This window comes from Lepidothrix coronata, unplaced genomic scaffold (genome assembly GCF_001604755.1).
Source record: "Lepidothrix coronata isolate B3197 unplaced genomic scaffold, Lepidothrix_coronata-1.0 Scaffold47, whole genome shotgun sequence".
Lineage (NCBI taxonomy): Eukaryota > Metazoa > Chordata > Aves > Passeriformes > Pipridae > Lepidothrix > Lepidothrix coronata.
In genome coordinates, this window is record NW_016690227.1 from 4,341,359 (window position 1) to 4,362,696 (window position 21,338).

General features: G+C 36.4%; 1 protein-coding gene across 5 annotated transcripts in view; it reads right to left on the reverse strand.

The window, feature by feature from the left end:
- Nucleotides 1–4,692: 4,692 nt before the first annotated feature.
- GALNT1 (polypeptide N-acetylgalactosaminyltransferase 1) overlaps nucleotides 4,693–21,338 on the reverse strand; it is an 88,250-nt gene continuing 71,604 nt past the window's right edge. For all 5 annotated transcript variants that reach the window (XM_017814922.1, XM_017814923.1, XM_017814925.1 and 2 more), the window contains 7 exons: nucleotides 20,642–20,812; nucleotides 19,138–19,255; nucleotides 18,025–18,205; nucleotides 10,558–10,697; nucleotides 9,598–9,696; nucleotides 8,702–8,836; nucleotides 4,693–6,356 (listed from right to left, as the gene is read on the reverse strand). In XM_017814922.1, the coding sequence (XP_017670411.1) occupies nucleotides 6,210–6,356; nucleotides 8,702–8,836; nucleotides 9,598–9,696; nucleotides 10,558–10,697; nucleotides 18,025–18,205; nucleotides 19,138–19,255; nucleotides 20,642–20,812 (991 nt within the window). In that variant the 3' untranslated portion in view covers nucleotides 4,693–6,209. The remainder of the gene's footprint in view (nucleotides 6,357–8,701; nucleotides 8,837–9,597; nucleotides 9,697–10,557; nucleotides 10,698–18,024; nucleotides 18,206–19,137; nucleotides 19,256–20,641; nucleotides 20,813–21,338) is intronic.

Here is a 21,338-nt window from a genome sequence, read left to right on the forward strand (position 1 = left end):
TCTATCTATCTGGCATAGATCTGAAGCTGCCATTTGGCTAATCTGGTTAGGTACCTGAAAACATTTTCAGACCAAAAGGATCCATTAGAGACTCAGATACCCTAATTAATGAACTCATGTACATCAAAACCAGGATAGAAAACAGCAGCTAGAAAATTCTTCCTGTTTTCACTGAACTTGAAATAAGGTTTCTGCTCTGAAAGAATCCATATCTACTCATCGTGCAGCCAAGGCAACTACAAAACTTATTCTCAGATTCTTTGGTCTGAATATTTCCAATACTGAAGTTGCCACAGCAATAAAGGCTGGGCTTCTTTCCCACTTCCTGTGGGCTGGACATGGACCCAACAGCTTTTCTTGGACCACTTCACAGGATAGGTGCCTCTCTTTGCCGAAGTTAAGTTTGTAGGAAAGGCATATTTCTAGAATTTAGAGGAAGCAGTGGTGAAGTCTCTTAAAACACTGGTTTAACCTCCTTAGCAGTTCAGAACCTTATTAGCAGTTCACTTGCAGTATATAAACTGTACATGGCCAACTGGTTATATTCCCAGAAACAGGGAAATGACATAGCAGACAGCATCTACCAAGTAAAGACTTATGATTAACTTTGAAATGCACAGTGAAAGGCACAGACAAGTTGCAGGAGAAGAAATTCTGATTAGATAATGGAGGGGAAGGTGAGGCACTCCACCATGAGAGGTGTAAGACACAAACAGGTTGGCCAGAAGTTTGTATCCTTCAAGATACTGAGAAGCTGACTGGAGAAGACCCTGAGCAACTTGATCTACCTTTGAAGTCAGCCCTGCTTTTACAAGGTTTGGACCAGATGACCTGCAGAGGTGTGTTCCAACCCAAGAGAAAAGCAGAAGTGGGAATGTCCAAAACTTGTGACTGAACCAGTATCATTAAGTGCTGAGAAAGAAGTCCCAAGTTATTTAAGACAGCAAAACAACCAAAGCTAGGTGATTAAACAGCATACATTCAAAGAAAGCAAAAATCTACAAATTCAACTTAATGCATAATAGAACAGAGAGTCACTTCTACAGTCCTGTATTATAAGCTAAATGTTTCTGAAAACATTTACTTAATGCACTATTAGAATGCGTAATGGATAACACAGAAATAATGCACATCTCTAATGGCAATATAGATGACCTCATCACTATCATAAACACCATAATCCAATATTTGAAAATAAAACAAAAAAGACTCAAAGAAAGGTGATAAAAATGAGACAGGACTTAACAAGAGGTGAGGCCAAGAAGATTTTCTGATGAACACAAAGCATGAACAACATCAGGGTTATAAGAGAACTCCTAATGACATTCATCTACTGAAAGAAAGAAAGAAGATGCATTTAAAACTGAATGAAAGAAAGTTCTTCTGTGTGTCTTACTAGTTGCTTCAGAGGCAAGGAAACCCATAATGACTGTTTCAGAGGCAGGTTACTATCTATGCCCTGAATCAGTGCTGTGACAATTACTTGGTTTATTGTCAGAAACAGCAGCTTGTTTTCATCTCAGAGTTCGTCTCTGTTATGGAGTAGCATCACATAGCTAAATGGTAAGGATCAGTTGACACTGCATGAAATGCAAGCAGAATGCTACAAAAACATTCTCCAATATTCAAAAGGAAAACAAGTGAACAATGGAGTAAATTAGTTTTCGTCTCAGTGTCATAATTTCTGGTCTTTAAATAATCTATTCGTTATGGGTCAATTTTGTTTTCTGCATTAAAATCTTTCTACAGAAAAAGGACTGTACGCAATGTGTACAACCGTCACATATCACAATTACGCATAACCGAACAATTCTCAATTATTAGTGTCTAGAGTAAGATGTAAATGTGAGAACTATTTGCTTTAAGGCGACTGTAAGAAATGTTCTTACTGACCTGGGAGCAAACAGCACTCTAACACTGTGCAGGTTTTTAACTTTGGATATTCCTGTCTTACTCTAAATCTCTACTATTTATAACTTAGATAAGATGCAAGGGTCCTAAAGCTATCAAAATCTGCTCTGTAACACTTATGCTTTCCCACGTTTCTTCATTTAAAAGCATGGAGGAATAGTTAATACAGTGAAGGAAAACTCTGAGTTACTATTTCTCGATCAATCTTCTGAAGCACATTTGCATCTCCTTACTTACCTTGAAGGGGAAGTACAACAGAATAAATCTGCCAGGATTTTGCCCATCTCTCTGAATGTTTTACATTACTTGAAAAAATAGAGCAAGAATTAGAAAGATTATCTTAGTTTTGCTGCTAACTTGTAACAGAGATTCTCTCTTTTTCTTACAATGCATATCTCTGATGAGGACCATGTCTCAAAATGAAGAGACCGCTAAGCCCCTTGATATAAAACTACTATAGAAATAAAGCTACTAAAATACAACTTAATTTAATACTGATAAAATAAACTGACTGAGACAATAACATAGTTGTATGTACACACAGATAACTGTTTTGCGGCTTTCAGTATCTGAACAGACTGAAGATGACCTAATCAGACCTGGCACAGTGTAGTTATCTGAAGTTTGTACCATAATACGTAATATACTTTAACTCATTTAAAAGGCACTGGTGTTTCTCAATAAATGTCTTCACAAAGCCAAATGAGAAGCGAAGGAGAACAGAACACTGTCTTTACAGCATGCATAGGAAATTTATGCTAAATATACTGAGCACAGGACAGACAAAAGGTCAAAAAGAGAGTTTACCAATTGTCTTCAAAATGGAACTACTGGGTTCTTTTCCCATTTACTCTGCACGTATTTGCTGTCAATGTCAAATAAGACAACAGTGGTCTTTTTTTTTTTTTCCTCTCCTACATCTGATCTGAACAGCTATAAGTTCTGAAGCACTGCAGAACAGAGTGGGATTTCTGTTAGAACTTATTCATATGTCACATAACAAAGGTGTGTTACATAGTAAGGCAAAAACAACGCCTTTTTTTTTTTTTTCCAGAACAGGTTAAATAAAAATACGTACAGAGGTTCTAAAAATTCCAGCTAAAAACTTCAGTACAAGAAGACAAATTAGATGGAAAGGAATTAAGAGTGTCTATAACTGATAGAGTCAACTAGTATTCCTATTCAAAGTTGGTATATAGAAGTGCTATGCCTTTATGTGGAGGAGCACTCCTGGGAGATTACAGCTAAACAGAGTCCTAAGGAAGCTCACTTTCAGCAGGTAGCTCTGGTGATAGCCACATTTGTGGCAAGAGAAGATATAAGATAACCAGGTGTGGGAAGCTGTTCTGTGGCCATGTTTGAAAAGTCCTTAATATGACAGATTATTTGAAATGCACATTGCTACAGGGACAGGGAGTCTTTGTAGAAACCCTGTGTTGTCCACCAACACAGCTCAACTGCTGAGCATATGCTGTGGAGACATGGACAAGCTAAGCACAGCCCACTGCCCCTCAACCAGCACCAGTTACCCACCAAGGGACTGGCTGAGCTACAGGGTTTTGAGCCAAACACATTGGGGCTGCAGCCACTCTTTGGTCTGCTGCTTCTCCCCCCCCATATTCAGCAGGAAAGAACTGGTAACATATAGGCTGGAAATCACACTGCTGCTTCAGCTTTCTGAATCTGACAACTTGATACATGCATTTTAAGTTGTGCGATTATTTTTACTGCAGTTTTATGTGACCAACATATAAAATGACTTGTTGAACTAAGAAAGGTAAAATCATAGTAACACTAAAGCTTACGTACAAGTTTAGTAACCCTGCAAGCCATGGCACTTCAGTTTTGCTAATAGGATATCACAACAGTAATCATAAGAGTTGGAAATATAAAGTGAAAATATGTTCTTTTTGTGTGTTCAGTGATGTGGCCTATGCCTATGAAATCTGAAGCATTAAATTAAGAAATTTTGAAAACTTATAGGACTTTTGCACTGCATTTCTGATGCTCCTGCTTTTCATTTCATGAAAGCTTTCCCAACTCTGATCTAGAGCATCTTTGCTGGCAATGTTTTTAAAGGGAAGTGTTTTGTGTTTGGGAAGTTGTTTCTGAAGTAATAGATACCCCACTTTTAGGCACCATCACACACACACGCACCCTAAAAAGTACTAGTTTGCTAAAATAAACTAAAAAAAAAAAATAAATAATTAAATCCAAAACATGACCCAAGTCATCATTCACCGGTACACAGCAGAAAACTGAAAACAGTATTTTGGTGGCTAATATACACTATCAAACACACATCGTACTTCAGAAACAGTATAAAAGCAGGAGGGACCACAAAGTATCTGAGGAGCAAGAAAATGCATCAATTACACTGTCACCCACCCTGTTCTCTTCACTGATCATAATAAAGGAATAAGTCTTCTCACATAACCTCTAAGATAGACATTTTCATTCCTTTTTTTTTTTTTAAAGTCATCTTGGCACACTTCAATATATTTTTGAAAAATTACTTTCATAAATCCCCTTCGATCTCATAAGAGTTCCAAACAGAGGAGTCAATGAAAGATATTTGTTAGTTAGATATTTGGATGCTCTATCTGATATTAATCCCATATCATCTCATGTATTTTTAAAGTAACAACGTAATATTACAATTTGTTAACATTTCCCCTACTTTGTGTATGCAAATTCTTGTGTACTGCTGCAGAAATAATGGAGATAACACTGACTACAGCAACCAGGAATAGCAAATCTAAAATGGCCACAACAGTCAAATATAATTCCACACAACTTTTGCATGAGTCTAGGTTTAATTTGCTTTACAGGACAGTTGGCCAAACAGTGACATTTATCATAAAAATATCCTCTCCATTAAGCAAATCTCATTTTTCTTTCCAAAAGAAAATTCAATGTATACTCTAAGCGGTCAGTGGCTCATTTTCAAGATCAGCCCACACAGGTTTTTTTTTTAACAAAACAAAGCAATTCAGTTAAAAAATGCAGACCAATGTAATGACATAGTCATATTGCTTTTGGATATGTTAACTTTAAAAACTATGCCAATTTTGCTATTTTTCTTTAGGTTTTATTAGAAAAAAGCAGCAGATCAACATTACAATTCAGAGTCTAATCTAAATATGCACTTGACAATGAAGCACATCTGAATATGAAGTGAAAAAGGATTCCAGAAAACCTGCAGTTTTGCCAATCTTCTGCTACCCAAATCATGTATCTTTTCTTCTGGCTTTCTGATGACTGAAATCAAACAAGGAACAAAAGATTTATTGCTATGAAAACAAAACTGTAGTACAGTAGTATGAGTCCTGGGCGCTAAGCTTACTCCATCAAGTTAACTTAATTTCTAAATGTACTTAAATCTTTTGTTTGGCCACAAAAGTCCATAAGCTGACTGACCCAAGTATAAACTGAAATGGCAGGTCTGGAAAAAAAAAAGTTAGACAGCATGTTAACCTCCAGTTTTCAGACAGTAATAAAAAGATACAGTTCCAACAGCCAAGAAATTGAAATTAAAAAAAAAAAAAAGTTGATCTGACATTCAAGAGCTAAGTTTATTCTTATGCTCACTTTGTTTGCGCCCAAAATAATTTCAGACTCACCAGAAAAAAAATATTTATGGACTATCACACAATTGTAAAAGAGAAACAATTGCCTTTTGACTTGGTTATTTTCCCCCACTGAGGTATAAAATCTACATATAAATTTGATACTTCACTATAACAAATTGTACTTTTCATAGTTCTGATTTAGTTTCATTAAACCCTGTTTACTTTTTGTTTTTAAACCACAGAATTCTTATTTCGTGTTACTGAATCTGATTTCCAGCTCTCTCTTTCATTTATTTGTGGATCTATATTTAGTAGTCTGGTTACCGCTGCTAACCAGGAAAAAATAATTCTTGAAACTTTCTTCATTACAACAGCACTTTCAGCAGAGGTTACTGATGTGCAAGCAAACTAAAATGATATGGAGCTCTTCAAAGAGACTATTTCATTGATTATGCTTCCACTGTCCAAATGGTCTCTAAATTATTTGCTGGAAGAAACTCTTTCGATCTTGTAAACATCAGTGGGCACAGTTTCACTAGTATGTGTGGTAGTTTCACATCCTTATACAGGAAGGCTGGTTCACAGATACCGAGAAGCTGCAGGAGTTCTAACAGCTGACGAACTGCAGATTCTGCCGAGCAGAAGTTTCTTCTGTTGCTACTCAACAGTGTAGCCAAAGTATCGGCCGAGGTAGCCCAGTCAATCTTTGCTTTTCTTTAGAACCTCTCAGAATATTTCTGGAAGGGTGACATTGCGGAGCAGCCACTGCTGGGAGCGGCTGCCGGTGCAGTCTCTGATGCTGGGTACCTGGCTGTCCTCTTCAGTGGCTTTGTCCAGGCACTGGTTACTGTTCACATGCAACAGGGTTAATTTCTTGAAGAAAAAATAAAAAGAAATTGGATTTAAAAAAAAATCACTAGGCATAAGGTAATAAAAAAATTACTAGTTGCCATCAAAACTCTTCCACAGGCAAGTAGGAACTAGACAAGACCCCATGGTTACTGGTTCCAGATCCCAATCATAAAGAACACTCAAATATGCTATTTGACATTGTAGATACTAAAAACATTGCTTCATGAAAAAACAAAACATTCTGAACTTTTAAATCAAGCAACATCCACCATTCTTTAAATAGGACTATGCAGCTAGGGATCCTCAAAGAGTTAGAAATTAAAGTTTGGTAAGATACACAACTTCAATTATTAGTTATAATAATAGCTTTTATCAGATCAGAATGAACACACAATATGTATTCACAAGTACATTTTTTTCTTAATTAGTTGGGGACACAAAATTGACTTCACTTCTATGCTTCTTTTAGCACTATGCTCTTTTTAAAAAGTATGTTATTTCATAAAAATTATGTGGAAATATCTTTTCTAATACCTACTAATCTTACTTATGCAATCTTCGATAGAGCAGTCCGTTTACCTCAGTACTATCATCATGGAGAAGAGATTTTTGGTGGTTGCATTTACTGCTACTGTACTACAGATACTTATCAGTGCATCAACTTGTCTATTGCACCAACAGGCAGTACTATCAGTATTTCTTCTCTCATTCAGCAGCACAACCAGAACACTGGACTGACTGAAAAGTGGCAGAACGGGCTGGCCTTATGTGCACAAGCAGCAAAGGGAAAAAACGCCCAACAAACAATCAAAACCCTCAGCACATCAATCTCCTGCACTCATACAGCCAATGAAGAATGAAGAAGGGAGTTGAACAGAGTCAGAAAGAAAAAAAAAAAATCACTCAACCAGGTGGGCATACTTTTTAAGTATTCTCTAACTTATTTTTGTGCATTATTAGCCAACTTTCAGTAAAGTTATGAAGATTACTCCTAGATTTTCTATTGACAGAATAAAGAGAAAAACACATACAATCAAATTTATGGCTGAGGATCAACACAGGGGAAGTCTGTGGCAATAATTGCAAGAGAGACTGTTGCCATTAGGTGTCTAAAGATGCATTTTTCTTACCATTGATAAGTTAGAAATACAATAAAAAGCACTTTCCCTTTGGTGAATCACTATGGGTAGTAATATTACTCATCTTATTTACTTAAATCAGGTAAACTAAGCACATTAAAATCAAGAACGAATGGTTCCTGAGACTCATTTAATCCTTTCAATTAACATTTAATCCCACCAGTCTCCAGCTTTCTTCAGTCTCCTATCAACAGTTGCTAAAAATGTACAGAAATCCTAGAAGAGATCCATCATCTTCCACACTAATTACTATCCTAATCAGAAAATCATCATTCATACATATTTGCTTTTAGTCTTAAAGGCTGCAGGTTTTGTTAACACCTCAGCTACTAAAATCTATAGCAAGTATATTTAGTCAGAAGTACCCACCTCTTTTTTTTTTAATTAGTGAAATGACTTTTTAGTACCTAAATATCTAAAATTCTTCTTATAAAATAGCCATCACAAACACACTGGCAAGATTCTTCATCCCCAAGTTGTCTCACAACTGTCTTTTGTAATAACTGATTTTAAATTAACAAGCTTGGGCACTACGTTTTTCTAGCTAGCCATGAAGTTAGAGTTCTTGACTGCATTACTCCATCATAAAATTGTTTTTAGAGCCTTCAAATCAAATTAGTGATGAGTGGATCAATGGGCAATGATTTCCAGGTCTGGCAGTTCAACATATGAACTTCAAAGTAAATTTTAACATTATGTACAAGAAAGAGAACTATTAAAATAAAGCTGTTTTAAGCATCTATACTTTAAACATACCATGATTAGAAATGTAAAATCACCTTTGTAATTTTGTGATGCTCTTTTTTTTTTCAGTTAGAAAAGTATTTCCTTTCAACTTTGTGAAAGAAAAGATACCAGGTGCTGAATTTGTCACAACTTTGTTAGTGCTACCTTTTATTGGTCCAATAGATACCTGGAATATTTTTCAATTTTTGATCTCATTCTAATACAGCACTATAATAAAAAGACTATATTTCTGCAGAGGATCCAAATGTACATTCAAAATATTCTTCTAAAAGCTCCCTCAAAACTCATCAGGTAATTAAATCAATACACATGCCCAGTAAATGACTACATGGTGAATTAATAACGGAGGGAACAAAATCCTGACTTTGTTTCCTTTTTCGACTGTCAAATAGTGGTCCCACACTGGATTATGTTGCTCTGTAGGTTTTTGTAAAAGCCCAATTGTCTCATTTTTCTGTCACAAGTCATTAGAAGACTTACCACTGGATCATACTCCCAAAGCTGATTTCCTTTTAGGTGGTGGCACTTGAGCATCGTTACCGGGCCATTAAGTTTGGATACATCTAAACACAAATCATCTGTTCGAATTTCTTTATTGGCAGTATATGAGAAAACCTAGACAGAAAAAGAATGAGAGGAATTAAAAAAAACCCTTCAACCAAAAGATTCCTAGAGCGAGGGAAAGGGGGAACATTTGTGCATTATTTCATTAATACCCACTATTTTTTTCTTTTCTATTCTGTTCCCTCCAGCATGTATAGAAAGATTTATTTTTTGTAGGGAACAAATACAAACACCATGTGAACAAGCTCTTCAGTCAAAATAGACATATTGTTTAAATTGTAGACTTATTTCTGTGTAGGAATAGGAGAATCCCCAAACTCAGGTAATCTTTGTACATTGGAAAACAATTCATCAAGAATCATTAACAAAGCAGAACAAAAAAATAGATGTAAAACAAATCCCACAACTGACAGCCAGAAAAATATATATATTAAAACACCATTTCAGGCACAGGCATGTTTTTTTTTAAAGTAACTATACCAGTCAGAAGGTCTAACCAGAAGGCAGTTCCAGAAAACCCACAGGAGGTGAAGTCTAGCATACAGCAGTTTCCTCCTCTCATTTTGTTTTTGACTTTAAAGTTGCTCTGAAACGTACTGCAATCAGGCCTCAAGAACCTACAAGTACAAACCACCACCAAATCTTCATGCATTTCCTCTTACAGGTGTCTTCTTTAATGAGGGTTTCCTGAACTTTAAAACTTAAGTGTATTTTGAAGATAAGGACTGAAAATACTGAATAACTGTCCCAATGAGAAGTGATGTTCCAAATAATTCAATACATTAAAATAATTATTTTTTTAAAACTGTCACCTGATTGCCACCCATTCCATGGCAGTTAAAGATTCCAACTTTCTCATTTTCTTTTCTTGCCATGTTATCCAGACATTGATTTGTCTCCACATTTCTTATCTATGAGTGAAAAAGAGCACATCATCAAAGGTTGCTATTTTTAGAAAAGAACTAGGTCCACATCAAACCACAATGACACCAGTTCTCTCCGCTACACACCAGAGGTTATGTGAAATAAAAGGAACCACACTACAATGAGACACCACTGTCCAAGACTCGAAGTCCCAAGTTAATGTTCAAGCTACCAGGTTACAGAACTGTGTTTGTTTCTTTGCTTTCTTTGGGGGATTCCATATTGAGAACACTTTTTGCTTAAAGATTCAACTACAATAGAATGGACACAATTGAGTTTCCAGCCCAAAACTTTCAGAAGTATTAATCCCTGTATTACTCTATAGTAAGCAGGTATGAATATCAAGTCTTCTGATAGTCATACAGCAGCATGAACACCTGCTCTATTTTGCTAAAAGTGTTTTAAACCAAACAGTACAAAATCACCCTACAACAGGCTCAATATTGAGCTCAACATGACTTGTAGGGGATGGTAGGTGCCTACTTATTTAGGACAACATAATTTGTACTACCTCTATAGTCACTTAAAAATGGTAAAGAAAAAACCAGAAATCCCCAGCAAGGCTGAGGCATCATTCTGAAGGAATATTTCTAAAGCCTTTCTACATGACATTTTGTACTGTGGTATAAAAAAGGAACACATTCAAATTACAGTACTGTATACGGAAGTTCAGTTATCTGCCCCACTGATAGGTCAGATTTATCATTTTACAGGTGACAGAACACAGGTGCAAGATACTTGAATTTTGCTGGTGATAACTTGCTTGGACTACTCAGTTTAAAATACAAACAACTTACTGCCCAATATACTTTATATAGGGAAGATAAATATAAAGGATAAAATCTTACCTCTCCCAGAGAAAAGTAATGGCGTGGAATTTGGGAATCAGGATAAACATTCTCCAGGTACCAGGAGAAAGGCTTGCACTGGAGTTTGCGTCTTAGTCCAAGTCGTGACGATATGTCTCCATAATCAACTTTAGTAACTCCTGTAGAAACAAAGAAAGTTTTAGTCAATGGCTGCTAATAAATTTTATATAATACCACTTAAAATAAAAAATCATCAGTATAATATACTACTTCCAGGAAAGACTATCTTTTAAAAACCACCTCTGTACAAGTAAGTTTTTGTTTAATATAGCATTTTGCTGTTTACACTCAGAGAGGACATAACCATCAAGACTTGTGACTTCTTTTTCCACCTAATTATACAAAAGATAGAATCAGTACGTTTGGGCTGTACATGACTATTTCTTACCTGTGGCTTGTGGAACAATTTGAATGCAGTTGCTAACTAAGTTAACAGAGGAGAAAGGCTGAAACCTTTATAGTCACTTCTGCCATTCTACCCCCAATAGTAACTGGGGTGCATATCTACGCAGCCTAACACAGCAGTCTCTTTCTGTGGAGCATGGAGAATTTAATTTTAATTTATTTCCGTAAGCCAGATACTACCTGCTGGACCCTTCATCATCTGTCTAACTGCACAAAGAAGCAGGCAGAAAGCAGCCTTCATACAGGGAACTTAAACCTTTAATAATTCAGTATTTGCACAATATAACCGCAGCATTTGCAGGAAGTATGTTCACCATTACGACTGTTATAATTTTCTTGTGGTATTTTGCTTGCCTTTTTATTCCTTTGCTCCTCATTTATCACAGTGCTCCTTCTTCCTGTATCTCCCCACTCCTTAATGGTTGTTTTAATTCCTTCTGAAAATTAATTTGTGCAAGTCCCATCTGCAGATGGTTTGAGGAAGGTGCTCACGAACAGTAGATATTTTTGCTTCACCAGAATTAAGCACTATTGTAATTAATATTCCAATAATTAGAGTGGGATAATTTTTAGTTTTCAAGCATCAGGTCCTTTTCCTATTTTCCACACCACACTCCATATCTCACAAGTCAAATGCAATACACAACCAAAAAAAACCAAACCAAACAAAAACCCAAACCAAAAAAAGAACAAAAACAAGCCCTAGCAATTTAAATTCCCCTAACAGACCACAAATATGGCTCAACTGGCCACCACAATACAGACCTCCAGGTGTATACATTTTTCAGAAATCCCTCCACTTTAAAGGACTGTGAGTTACCTCTTAAACTGTTGACCTTCGGAAACATAGTTTGAGACATTTCTAAGCTGATATACTGTGTATTAAATCAACTTGCCAGCAGATGGTGTCTTTCTACTCAATTGAGACAGATAATTGGATAACTTCAGCTAAATGTCTGTAAATATCAATAAAAACATTAGTAATTTCAATATTCCAGAAAGAAAAAAATGCTAGCCACGGGTCCAGGCCTTTTCTTTTTTTTTTTTTTTTTTTGTTTAAGACTTTTTATTAAAGATGCTGGAAAACTATACTGGTAAAGGGACGAATGCAAAGGAAAGCCTGTTTTTATAGAATTTCAGAAAATTTCTGTTTGGGCATTCAAGTCACATAAGAAATCCCTAAACCAAAATACACAAGACAAATTCGAAAAAAAAAAACCCACCTCAGAAAGCTGTCCTGTCTTGACGAAAGTAAATATTTGCTCTACATCAAAAGCAACACTCTCTCAAAAGATGATATAAGTAAAAACAGAAAGATTCAAACCACAGCCAAGTATGGGCTTCCTCATTTTTCAGTGATGAAAAAACAGCTGATGGATGAAACAGTTACCATGCCATCCTCACAACCTTAGACACCAAACTTATTCAGTTTGCTACACTGACCTCCAGAAAACATCACTGTTAAGGCTTTATCACATCACTGAAGGGAAATAAAAGTTACAGTCACAACCATAAATAATTAAATGTAAGGTGAGACTTAACAGCGTACAAGCATGCTGTTTCTTAAAGTAGTTTTAAATGTCACCACATAGAAAGTGCCAGCTGATTCTTTTCTCTGCTGCAATGTATTCCATTAAACCATTTTTATTCTGAAAGATGTTTAAAAAATCCTCTCTGAAGTCAGGTCTGCAGCAAATCATACATTGTCATATAGACTACAATTAGCATCAGGTTAGCAGACAGACTGAAGAGCAGAACAGGCATATTTGCCTTAGGAGTGTCCTCTAATAAGGGTGAATTACTCACTTTCCAAGATTTCTGGTACATTCTCTATATTACTCAAAACTAGCTTGAGTATTTCTACCCAGTGCAGTGGCAGTTACTTATGAGGAATTTTTTGGGGGGGGAAAAAAAGAATGGAAGAAAACAAGGAAAGCTACAGCAAAGCATAAGGCATACCAAAAATTAAGTACATTATTCCTCCACAAACCAGTAAAACTGATATATATATATATGCATATATACACACACACACACACACCAGTGACATATGACCTTCTAGTGGTTTTGAACTTTTTTTTCAAAGGTTTGTCTAAAAAAAAAACAAAACGAAAACAAAAGACAAAGCATGAATTAGCTCAAATCTTCCTCCCAGGAGAAAATTATGCCAGTCTCTAAAGGTATGTAAATCATGAGGAAGACAGTCCATGTCCACTTGTTCTTTCAAATCTTCGGTTCGTTTAAAAAAAAATTAGGAAAAATCATTGAATCACAGAGTGGTTTGTGTTGGAACGGATCTTAAAGACCATCTCATTCCAACCCCTCTGCAGTGGGTAGGGACACCTTGCACTGAACTGGGCTGCTCAGAGCCCCATTCCACCTGACCTTGAACACTTCCAGGGATGAGGCATTAATTAATTTAAAATGGTCTTTCCTCACAAAAAAAAATCCACACACGTAATGATGTCTATGAGAGAAATACTTCAGTTTAATTGTCTTTGGTACCTTACATTTAAGCTTCCCATCAGCTGTGTTGCAACAATTCTGCCATCCTCAAAATTTCAACAGCTGAAGATTTGCTTGCCCAAGTTCCATGTGTGGCAATATATTTATGCTAAACTGCTTTCGAAAAAAAACAACAACGCATGATGTTTTCATCATGATTATAAATTGCTCAATCATTTTAAAAAGCACAGTATGGAAACTGTTTCATCTAAATCTAGTCTTCTGATAAAAATCATATAACTTGTTTTTATTTAGTATTATGAAACTTGAGAAGCAATAATAATTTAAATCCAATTTGAATAGCTACATTCTTTGCATTCTCAATTAATGCTGATAGGGAATAGTAGCTGAACACAAAACCACATGGAATCACTCGGTATGGACTTTGAACATGCAAGATGTGGACTCAGTTCCTTCTCTGTCCTCCCTATCAACCATAAATAATGTTATCCATTTCAGTCTGTACATACTGAACCATGGCTTACTGTGGTTGGCTAGAGACTAGTGCACACAGTGATTAGATATGAGGCCTGCTGATCCAGTTTTCATGATAACACACCTATGTCTCTGTATAGATGACTCTTGCTCAGGTAATTCCACAATGCTGTCTTTTCAGGCCTTCTGTATGCCTGCTTAGCCCCTGGGCAACAGAAGATGGCTTATGGGGAAACTTTTGGTCAACAATAAAATTAATTTCCATAAAAGCTAGACAAGGCTCTACCCAAGCTCACTGGAGCTGCTTTTGGGGATGTCTTCAGCTCACCAGCTGGGATTCAAGAGGCTGCTGAATGACAAGGATGAACACTGGACAAGGAATAGGGGAGTGTATGTAGGGGCTGGAACCCAGACTCACATGTAGCATGGCAAAACCACAGTCTGAAAGTATCCATGCTTCACCTTTAGATTAGGGATATCAACAAATTCTACAACTGTCAGTTTTTATCATTAATTAGCTAGGAGAAGGTTAAGGGTAGGTAGCTGGGGCAAGCCAGCCTAATGCCTTGCAGCTGCTGCTGCAGAAAGGGGCAGCTTTCCCTTGCTCAGCTTCAGATTCCTACAGTATCCTCTATGATGACACTCGTGCTAACTTAACCCATGGGGAGCCAGCCCACAGAACAAATAATCCTAGCAAGTTCAGCAAGTCATAGAATCAGTTGATGCAGATGAACGATCAGAAAATGACAGGTGAAGCCCTAGTGCCTGCCAAACCAGGACACCTGCTGTGGAAAGCAAGGCGCTCTCCCCGCAGCAAGCTGTGAGATTGACATCACTATCTCGTGAATCCTCACCTTGGACAACCCAGTCCTAATATTTTAGCCTGGAGAAAGTGATGAAAGACCAGCACTAGAAATAAAGAAGTGGTAGAGTCCACAGAACAGAACGACTGGAGCTAGGAATCAGACTATTCACCTGCACATGCTGGATTTGTTTTCTGGAAGCCAAAGAGGAAATAGTCTGGGAAACAGGGTCCTGCTGTAACACATGATTGCAAGTAAAACTATCGGCTAATGAGAAAGGACTGCAGCTAGAGCAATTACTGCCAGGGAGAATAGCTGTTGGTGCAATGAGACAGGCTTGATTTTGGCTGAGCACAGCTGCAGCAACACGTGCCTGCCCAACCTCCAGCTGTACCTAGACACTCCTAAGCAGAGAGATGGCTTCTAAAATGCATGCAAGCTTAAAACAGATAAGTATCAGTTTCTACTAGGCTACACTTATAAATGAAGAAAAGGATTACTGGCTTACTTTTCAAGAGGGTAGCTTTGCATTTAACTACATTACATCAATAGTAAAAAGTCTCTTGAGTTCCTATCATTCAAGCAGCAAGCCTTTTTATTCCAGACAACACAGATTACATGAAATGGGAAAGCTACTTGAGAATCTTAGGTTTCTTGAGTTCCTATCATTCAAGCAGCAAGCCTTTTTATTCCAGACAACACAGATTACATGAAATGGGAAAGCTACTTGAGAATCTTAGGTTTGCTTTCCTGGATGAATCCCTCTGTGATTCACTATCTTAGGAGAACAGAAGAGAAAGTATATAAAGGAAGAAACAAGTGTCTTGTTAGCTAGGCTCAATGATGCTTGTCAGTATATTATCTCATTCAAAATCCAATTTTCTCACCCACATCAACTAATGAGAAAAAACCTGGGTGTTCAGAGGATTGCCTGTTTTTGTTGCTCATCTGCACCCAGGCTTGCAAACCAGCATCAGCTTAAGAATCCTCACTTCGGTCCTTGCAAGAACATGTGACGCTGTCACAGTAATATTGAAAGCACACGTCGTACTAGCAAACAGTTTCACAGGCTGCACACAGTACTCTGCCTGAGGATTACTAAGCCAGCATTCTGCAAGAACTATACATCTAAAGTTCTATGTTAGAAGGATATTTGGAAAAGCAGAGTATGGCTAAATGAGGTAAGGTAGCAGAGATTCACTGACTTCCTAAACAACTAATGGCCACAGAGACTTACTGAAACTTTTACTGATGCTATTTGTTGTCAATGGGTAAAATCAGGGTGTGCAACACCCAGCTAAGATTGGAGATAACAGAATAACAAGAATAAGGTGTTTGTGAACTTCCTAAAATAGTAATTCTTGTTAGTTTATATATACTGGCTCTCGCAACTTACATGGATTTGGGGGGTGAGAGGCACGAGTGGCACTGAGTACATTTGTGTGTTCATTCTCTGAACAATAGGTATTCATCATAGCTAAAGAATGACCCACAGTACTAACCATTCTCCTCACAGCCCCAGGCAACAAACCACTTTCAGAATAACCCATCTTATTCAGATACTATATGATCCTATTCTTGAAACACTTGGAAATTCTAGCATTAACTTTCAGTGCACTGTCAATACGGATATGGGTACACAAATGAGATCATGTGACAGTCAGCAGGTGCAGATGCTCTAAGAGAAGCCTGGTAAGAAGACATCCCTATCCAACAATCATTTAGGCTGCTAGCATACGAACTATGCGGACATGTATCTCTTGAAAGGAAAGAAAATATACAGTGCAGTTACAGATAATGGCTTAAGTTACTTCCACCATTTCAGAATTTTTACTGTCTTTAGACAATGCACGCGTATTCTACAATACTGCAAAGTTATGGAAGTCCTATCAAAAAAATCAATCCTATAAAATTAAAACAGTATAACTCCTCTTGTAGATTATGCTTACCACATGAAATGGAAGGACTACAGAGATTATATATAAAGTAACAAAGCTGTGTCATGGCTTATCACTAATTTACATTTTTTTAAGAATTAGGTATTTTTGGAGTTAGTTGTTCCAGCTAGTTTGTACATTTTAAAATCTAGTTTGACATGGATACATAAAGCAATCTTAAACAAAAATGATGGCACCTATTCACATACAACTTTCCTGAATAACTACACAGGTCATGTTTGAATTCATAATGCTGCATAAATTACAAAACAGAGCAGTAACCATAAGATGTTACCTTGCGATTTCACCTCAAAAGCTTTGAGTCGTAGCAAGATATTTTTAATTATAAATCTTACACAGTCTCATTTGAGTAATGCATTCTTTTAAGACAAAAACTCACCCTAAATCCACAGTCATTTGCTCTCACAAGCATTCTTAAAACCCATAATCTCAAATTTGACATTCCTCAGACTCATAATACATTGTATTACAGCTTTCAAATTTCAATACTAATGCAAGTTTAATACACAACTCACAAGGAAATACTGGCTTTAAAGAAATCTCTTTGGAAAAGCAGATGTGGCATACAGAACTACCACTTAGTATTTAAAGTCAAATGTCTCTGATGTCTTAAGTATTTAGAAAGGTTGTCTGTTGCCATCCAAAGTTTGTTTGTCGTTTTATACGACAAAAATATCCTGTAGTAGAAAGTAATAATTCAATATTTCATAGGCTTTCTTTCTTTTCCTGATATTTTTTTCAGAAAGTTTCAAGTTCATGGGAAATTTGCTCTCATATTTTATATCCTCTTGTTTTGTTAAAATCGACTTTAAGAAACATAATAAATATCATCAAGTATATTGGCTACTTGTCCCTATCCTCTTGATAGTGAAGTGCAAATTCTACCAGGACAGATGTTAACTTTTGCCACTCCTGGTAATGGGTTTCACTTAAATAACATCTGATCTATTCAACCTGGAATGTCTACAACACAGAAGCCAGAGGCAAAATTTCAGCATATTATATGTATTTGGATGGCTAGTTTTCAGCACTCCAGTTGAGCTTTTCGACGTTCCACTGAACTTTAACTCTATTGCACAGGAAGCTCATTCATAAATCATGATGTTTAAAAAAAAAGAAAAAAAGACAATAAAACCAAACAAACAAACCAAACCTTCAGGGCACATCTCTGCCTAACAAAACTATTTTTTAATTAAGATCTTCCTTTTTGTACATCTTATGTGAGTTCTGTCTTAAGAACTTCAAAGTAATTACATTTTTATATAAATAGCTCATGTTATTTCCCAGTAGTAACATTTTAATTCTTAATAAGTATTTCTCATAACCAAAGACCTGCTTACCTGGGGAAATGATATAAAAAAAGTTTTTGAATTCATCCATCCAGACTTCTGCAAGGCGCCTGTTATTTTTGTTGATTATCTGCCCTGTACCTCCTGGAAAAGTGTACGGTGTTGCTTTTCTGAATACATGCCCAACATGTGAACAAGTCACAATTTCCAAAGTGCCACCACACTGCCAGATCTGGAAGTGATAGAACAATTATTCCATAGTTACAAACTGTCAAAAAAAAAGTTTAAAAATATTAAGCACGTGCTTCTGTTCAAGTTGGGAAAACAACATTAGTTGTGGTCTAGAACAAATACATACTTCATGGAAGAGAACTGCACATTTTTTCCTGCTCAATAGCTAAAGATACACACAAGCCTAAGCAAGGCAGCATAAGTAAGTATTTCAGCCCTCACAGCAATGACGCATCAGCAAGAGGTTACTTTAGAGAACTGGGCGAGCTGACCGCAAAGGAAGGAAAAGGCTCATATGAATCACAGGAACTAACAGGTGTCCAAAAAAGTACATTACAAAATAGAATCTCCATGCAAAAGAACGCATACACTTCTCATGGAAAGTTTCTGAAAATATTTTCAGTTTTGTTTTGGACCTTGAAAAATGGCAGATTCAGAAAGCTGAAGTACTTCAGAAGTTTCTCCCTATATACTCTGAGCTGATAAGTAAAGCGAAAGGGAAATGCTGCTATATGGCAGGAACAAAAATGAAAACAACAGTGATTAGGTCCACATTACAACGAACACATGCAGTCATTAAGTCATTAAGGAGCAAGAAGAGCAGGTTTGTAACAGAGGCGCTCACATTTCATTGACACACTAAACTGCACTGATGAATCACCATTAACTGAAGCTCCCCCCCTAGCTTTTCTAACTGAACTCCTTTTAACACACACACACATTTATTCTTCAGAATGATCATCTCAATGTTTTAATCACAAAGCTCTACCATGCATTTTTCACTGACAGATAAAATCTTTGCTTATCTCCACTGGAGGGAAGGGAAGTGCTAACTGCAGCAGAAGAGGACACTGATGCAGGCAGCAGATCTGTATTTTACAGAACTCAACATGCACTGTCCTGAGTAACAAAACACTGCAGAGTTTTACCTACCCTGAAGGAAATTTCTAAGTTTTCTCCACCCCAAATATCCATTCCAGCATCATATGTTCCAATTTCCTGAAAGTAATCTCTGTCTATTGAAAAAAGACCTCCTGCCATTGTAGGTGTCCTAGGGGAGGGAAAAAAAAAGTGCACCAGTCACTATGAAAACATATACTTAAATACATTTCACATTTACACTTACAAAATACATGTTTATTTCCCGAGTTCCTAACATATTACTTCTCTGTAAGCTTCCATTCAAACTCAGTTATCATTGAGGTACTTGCTAGCTCAAAATTTTCCAGAGATGGAACTAGTGACAGTTGTCCTTATATTCCCACTTCAGACTGGAGTCCGGATAGAGAAACAGCCCCTAGAAAGCTGCTGTCATTCCTGAAAAAGACTTCTGCCTCCACTGCTGGTAACTCACACAAAGGAAACCAGTTTCACACAGGAAAATCATAATTCTGGCTACTGTGCTTGAAAAAGTTATGGGAGACTATGAAGTGGCCTGCTTGTTTTCACTATTACTGCTTCATACAAGAAAATTGTACAGTCAGGGCTACATCCAGATTTTCCTTTCAAATTTGTTACTGGTAGAAAAAAATAAAACAGTGCTAGTAGTTTCTCAGAGCTTTAGAAACATCTCTCAAATTTCATCTTTTTTAGACAACAAATACACAGTAAGTAAATTACATGTTAGGCTGATGACATAACTTTGTAGTTCAATTATTTACACTTTTAGCTTAAATGATTTTATAATACTAGCTATTTTCCTGTAACATTTTTGTTTTTTTCTGAAAGATACATAATATAAAAGATAGGTCACAATCTAACTAAAAATTTATATGCCTTTTCCCCCTCCTAAAAAGGAAACTGGGGGAGGGGAGTAGTACAATTAGCCATATCCTGAGAAGACCTCTCAATTTCTTGGTTTAAAGACAAACAAACCAGTAAAGGCGATATCTTCAGCTTTATGGGAAGTAAATATGGCCCACTTTTCAAAACAGCAAGGGTAGAAAAATGTATGTTTGCAACTGTTAAAAGGTACACATTACACACAGGTTATCTTTCTCTTTACCTTTGTCATAAACCTACATGACATGCAAGTATAAATGAATGCATATACAGAAATATAAACACATACATGCCAAAAATTAATGTATCTTTTCAAAATACTATTTACTTTGTTAGAATAAAAGGTTCAATTAAAAAATAAAAATAAGCTTTGTTAAAACCTGTGCATAATTATAAAATCTAGCTAAAGCTAGTAATTCTGCAGTAATTAACATACAACTTAGAAATATTTTCAAAGTGACAGGTTGATTGCTTCTTTTATTGCTACCAAAAACTAGCGACAATCAATCCATGTAAAAACTTTTATATTGTTCCTTCAGCCAGACAAAAAAGATGCTACAATGCTTAACTAAGTACAATAACCTCAAGTACTTAGTTACAAGTTTAATCTAGAAAGGATATGAAAATCTTAACCAATTGAATAATTTCTTGTTACCTAACAGGAAGGGTTCGATCCCCTTTCCGTCGATCCATCTCTCTCTGAGGAACAGGGTACCAACGAAAATTCAACTTCCAGTTGAACCCACCATAGGTCATGTCAGAACCTGCCATATATTCGAAGGTGTCATCACTGATTACATCAATGATGGGACACACTACTGTCCTCCTAGGAAAAGGGAAGAACCACATCCTATTAATTAAAGTGTCAAAAAAGATGGTTTGTTGTTTTGTTGTTGGTTTGGTTTTCGTTTTTTTATTAAATATTGTTTTTAACGCATATGGTTTAAATTTTCATTTGCCATCTCTTAACAACAGTACTCAATAAATTATTACCAGGAAACATTCTCACATTCTGTCTTGCTAATTAGAGTTAATTCATATACAGGAAAATGTGTTTTTCTGATACAATTTTGGCAATGACAGATCTTTTTTTAATTGCATTTGCATCATTATCAGCAATAAATATTCATTCTTCTTCAGATGGAATTACTGATCCCAGCTTTCTCATTGCTCCATAGTGATTGGGCAGAAAACAAAGAGGTTCTTGTTTCTAGTTGCGTGGTCACAGTAACTTGCATGTTTTGAAATTAAAACTTGGACATTAACTCTGGGGAAGTATTCTTATGCACCCTCAGGACTAAGAAATGATAGTCATTGCTAACAAAGTATAACTACTGCATCAAAGTTGACAG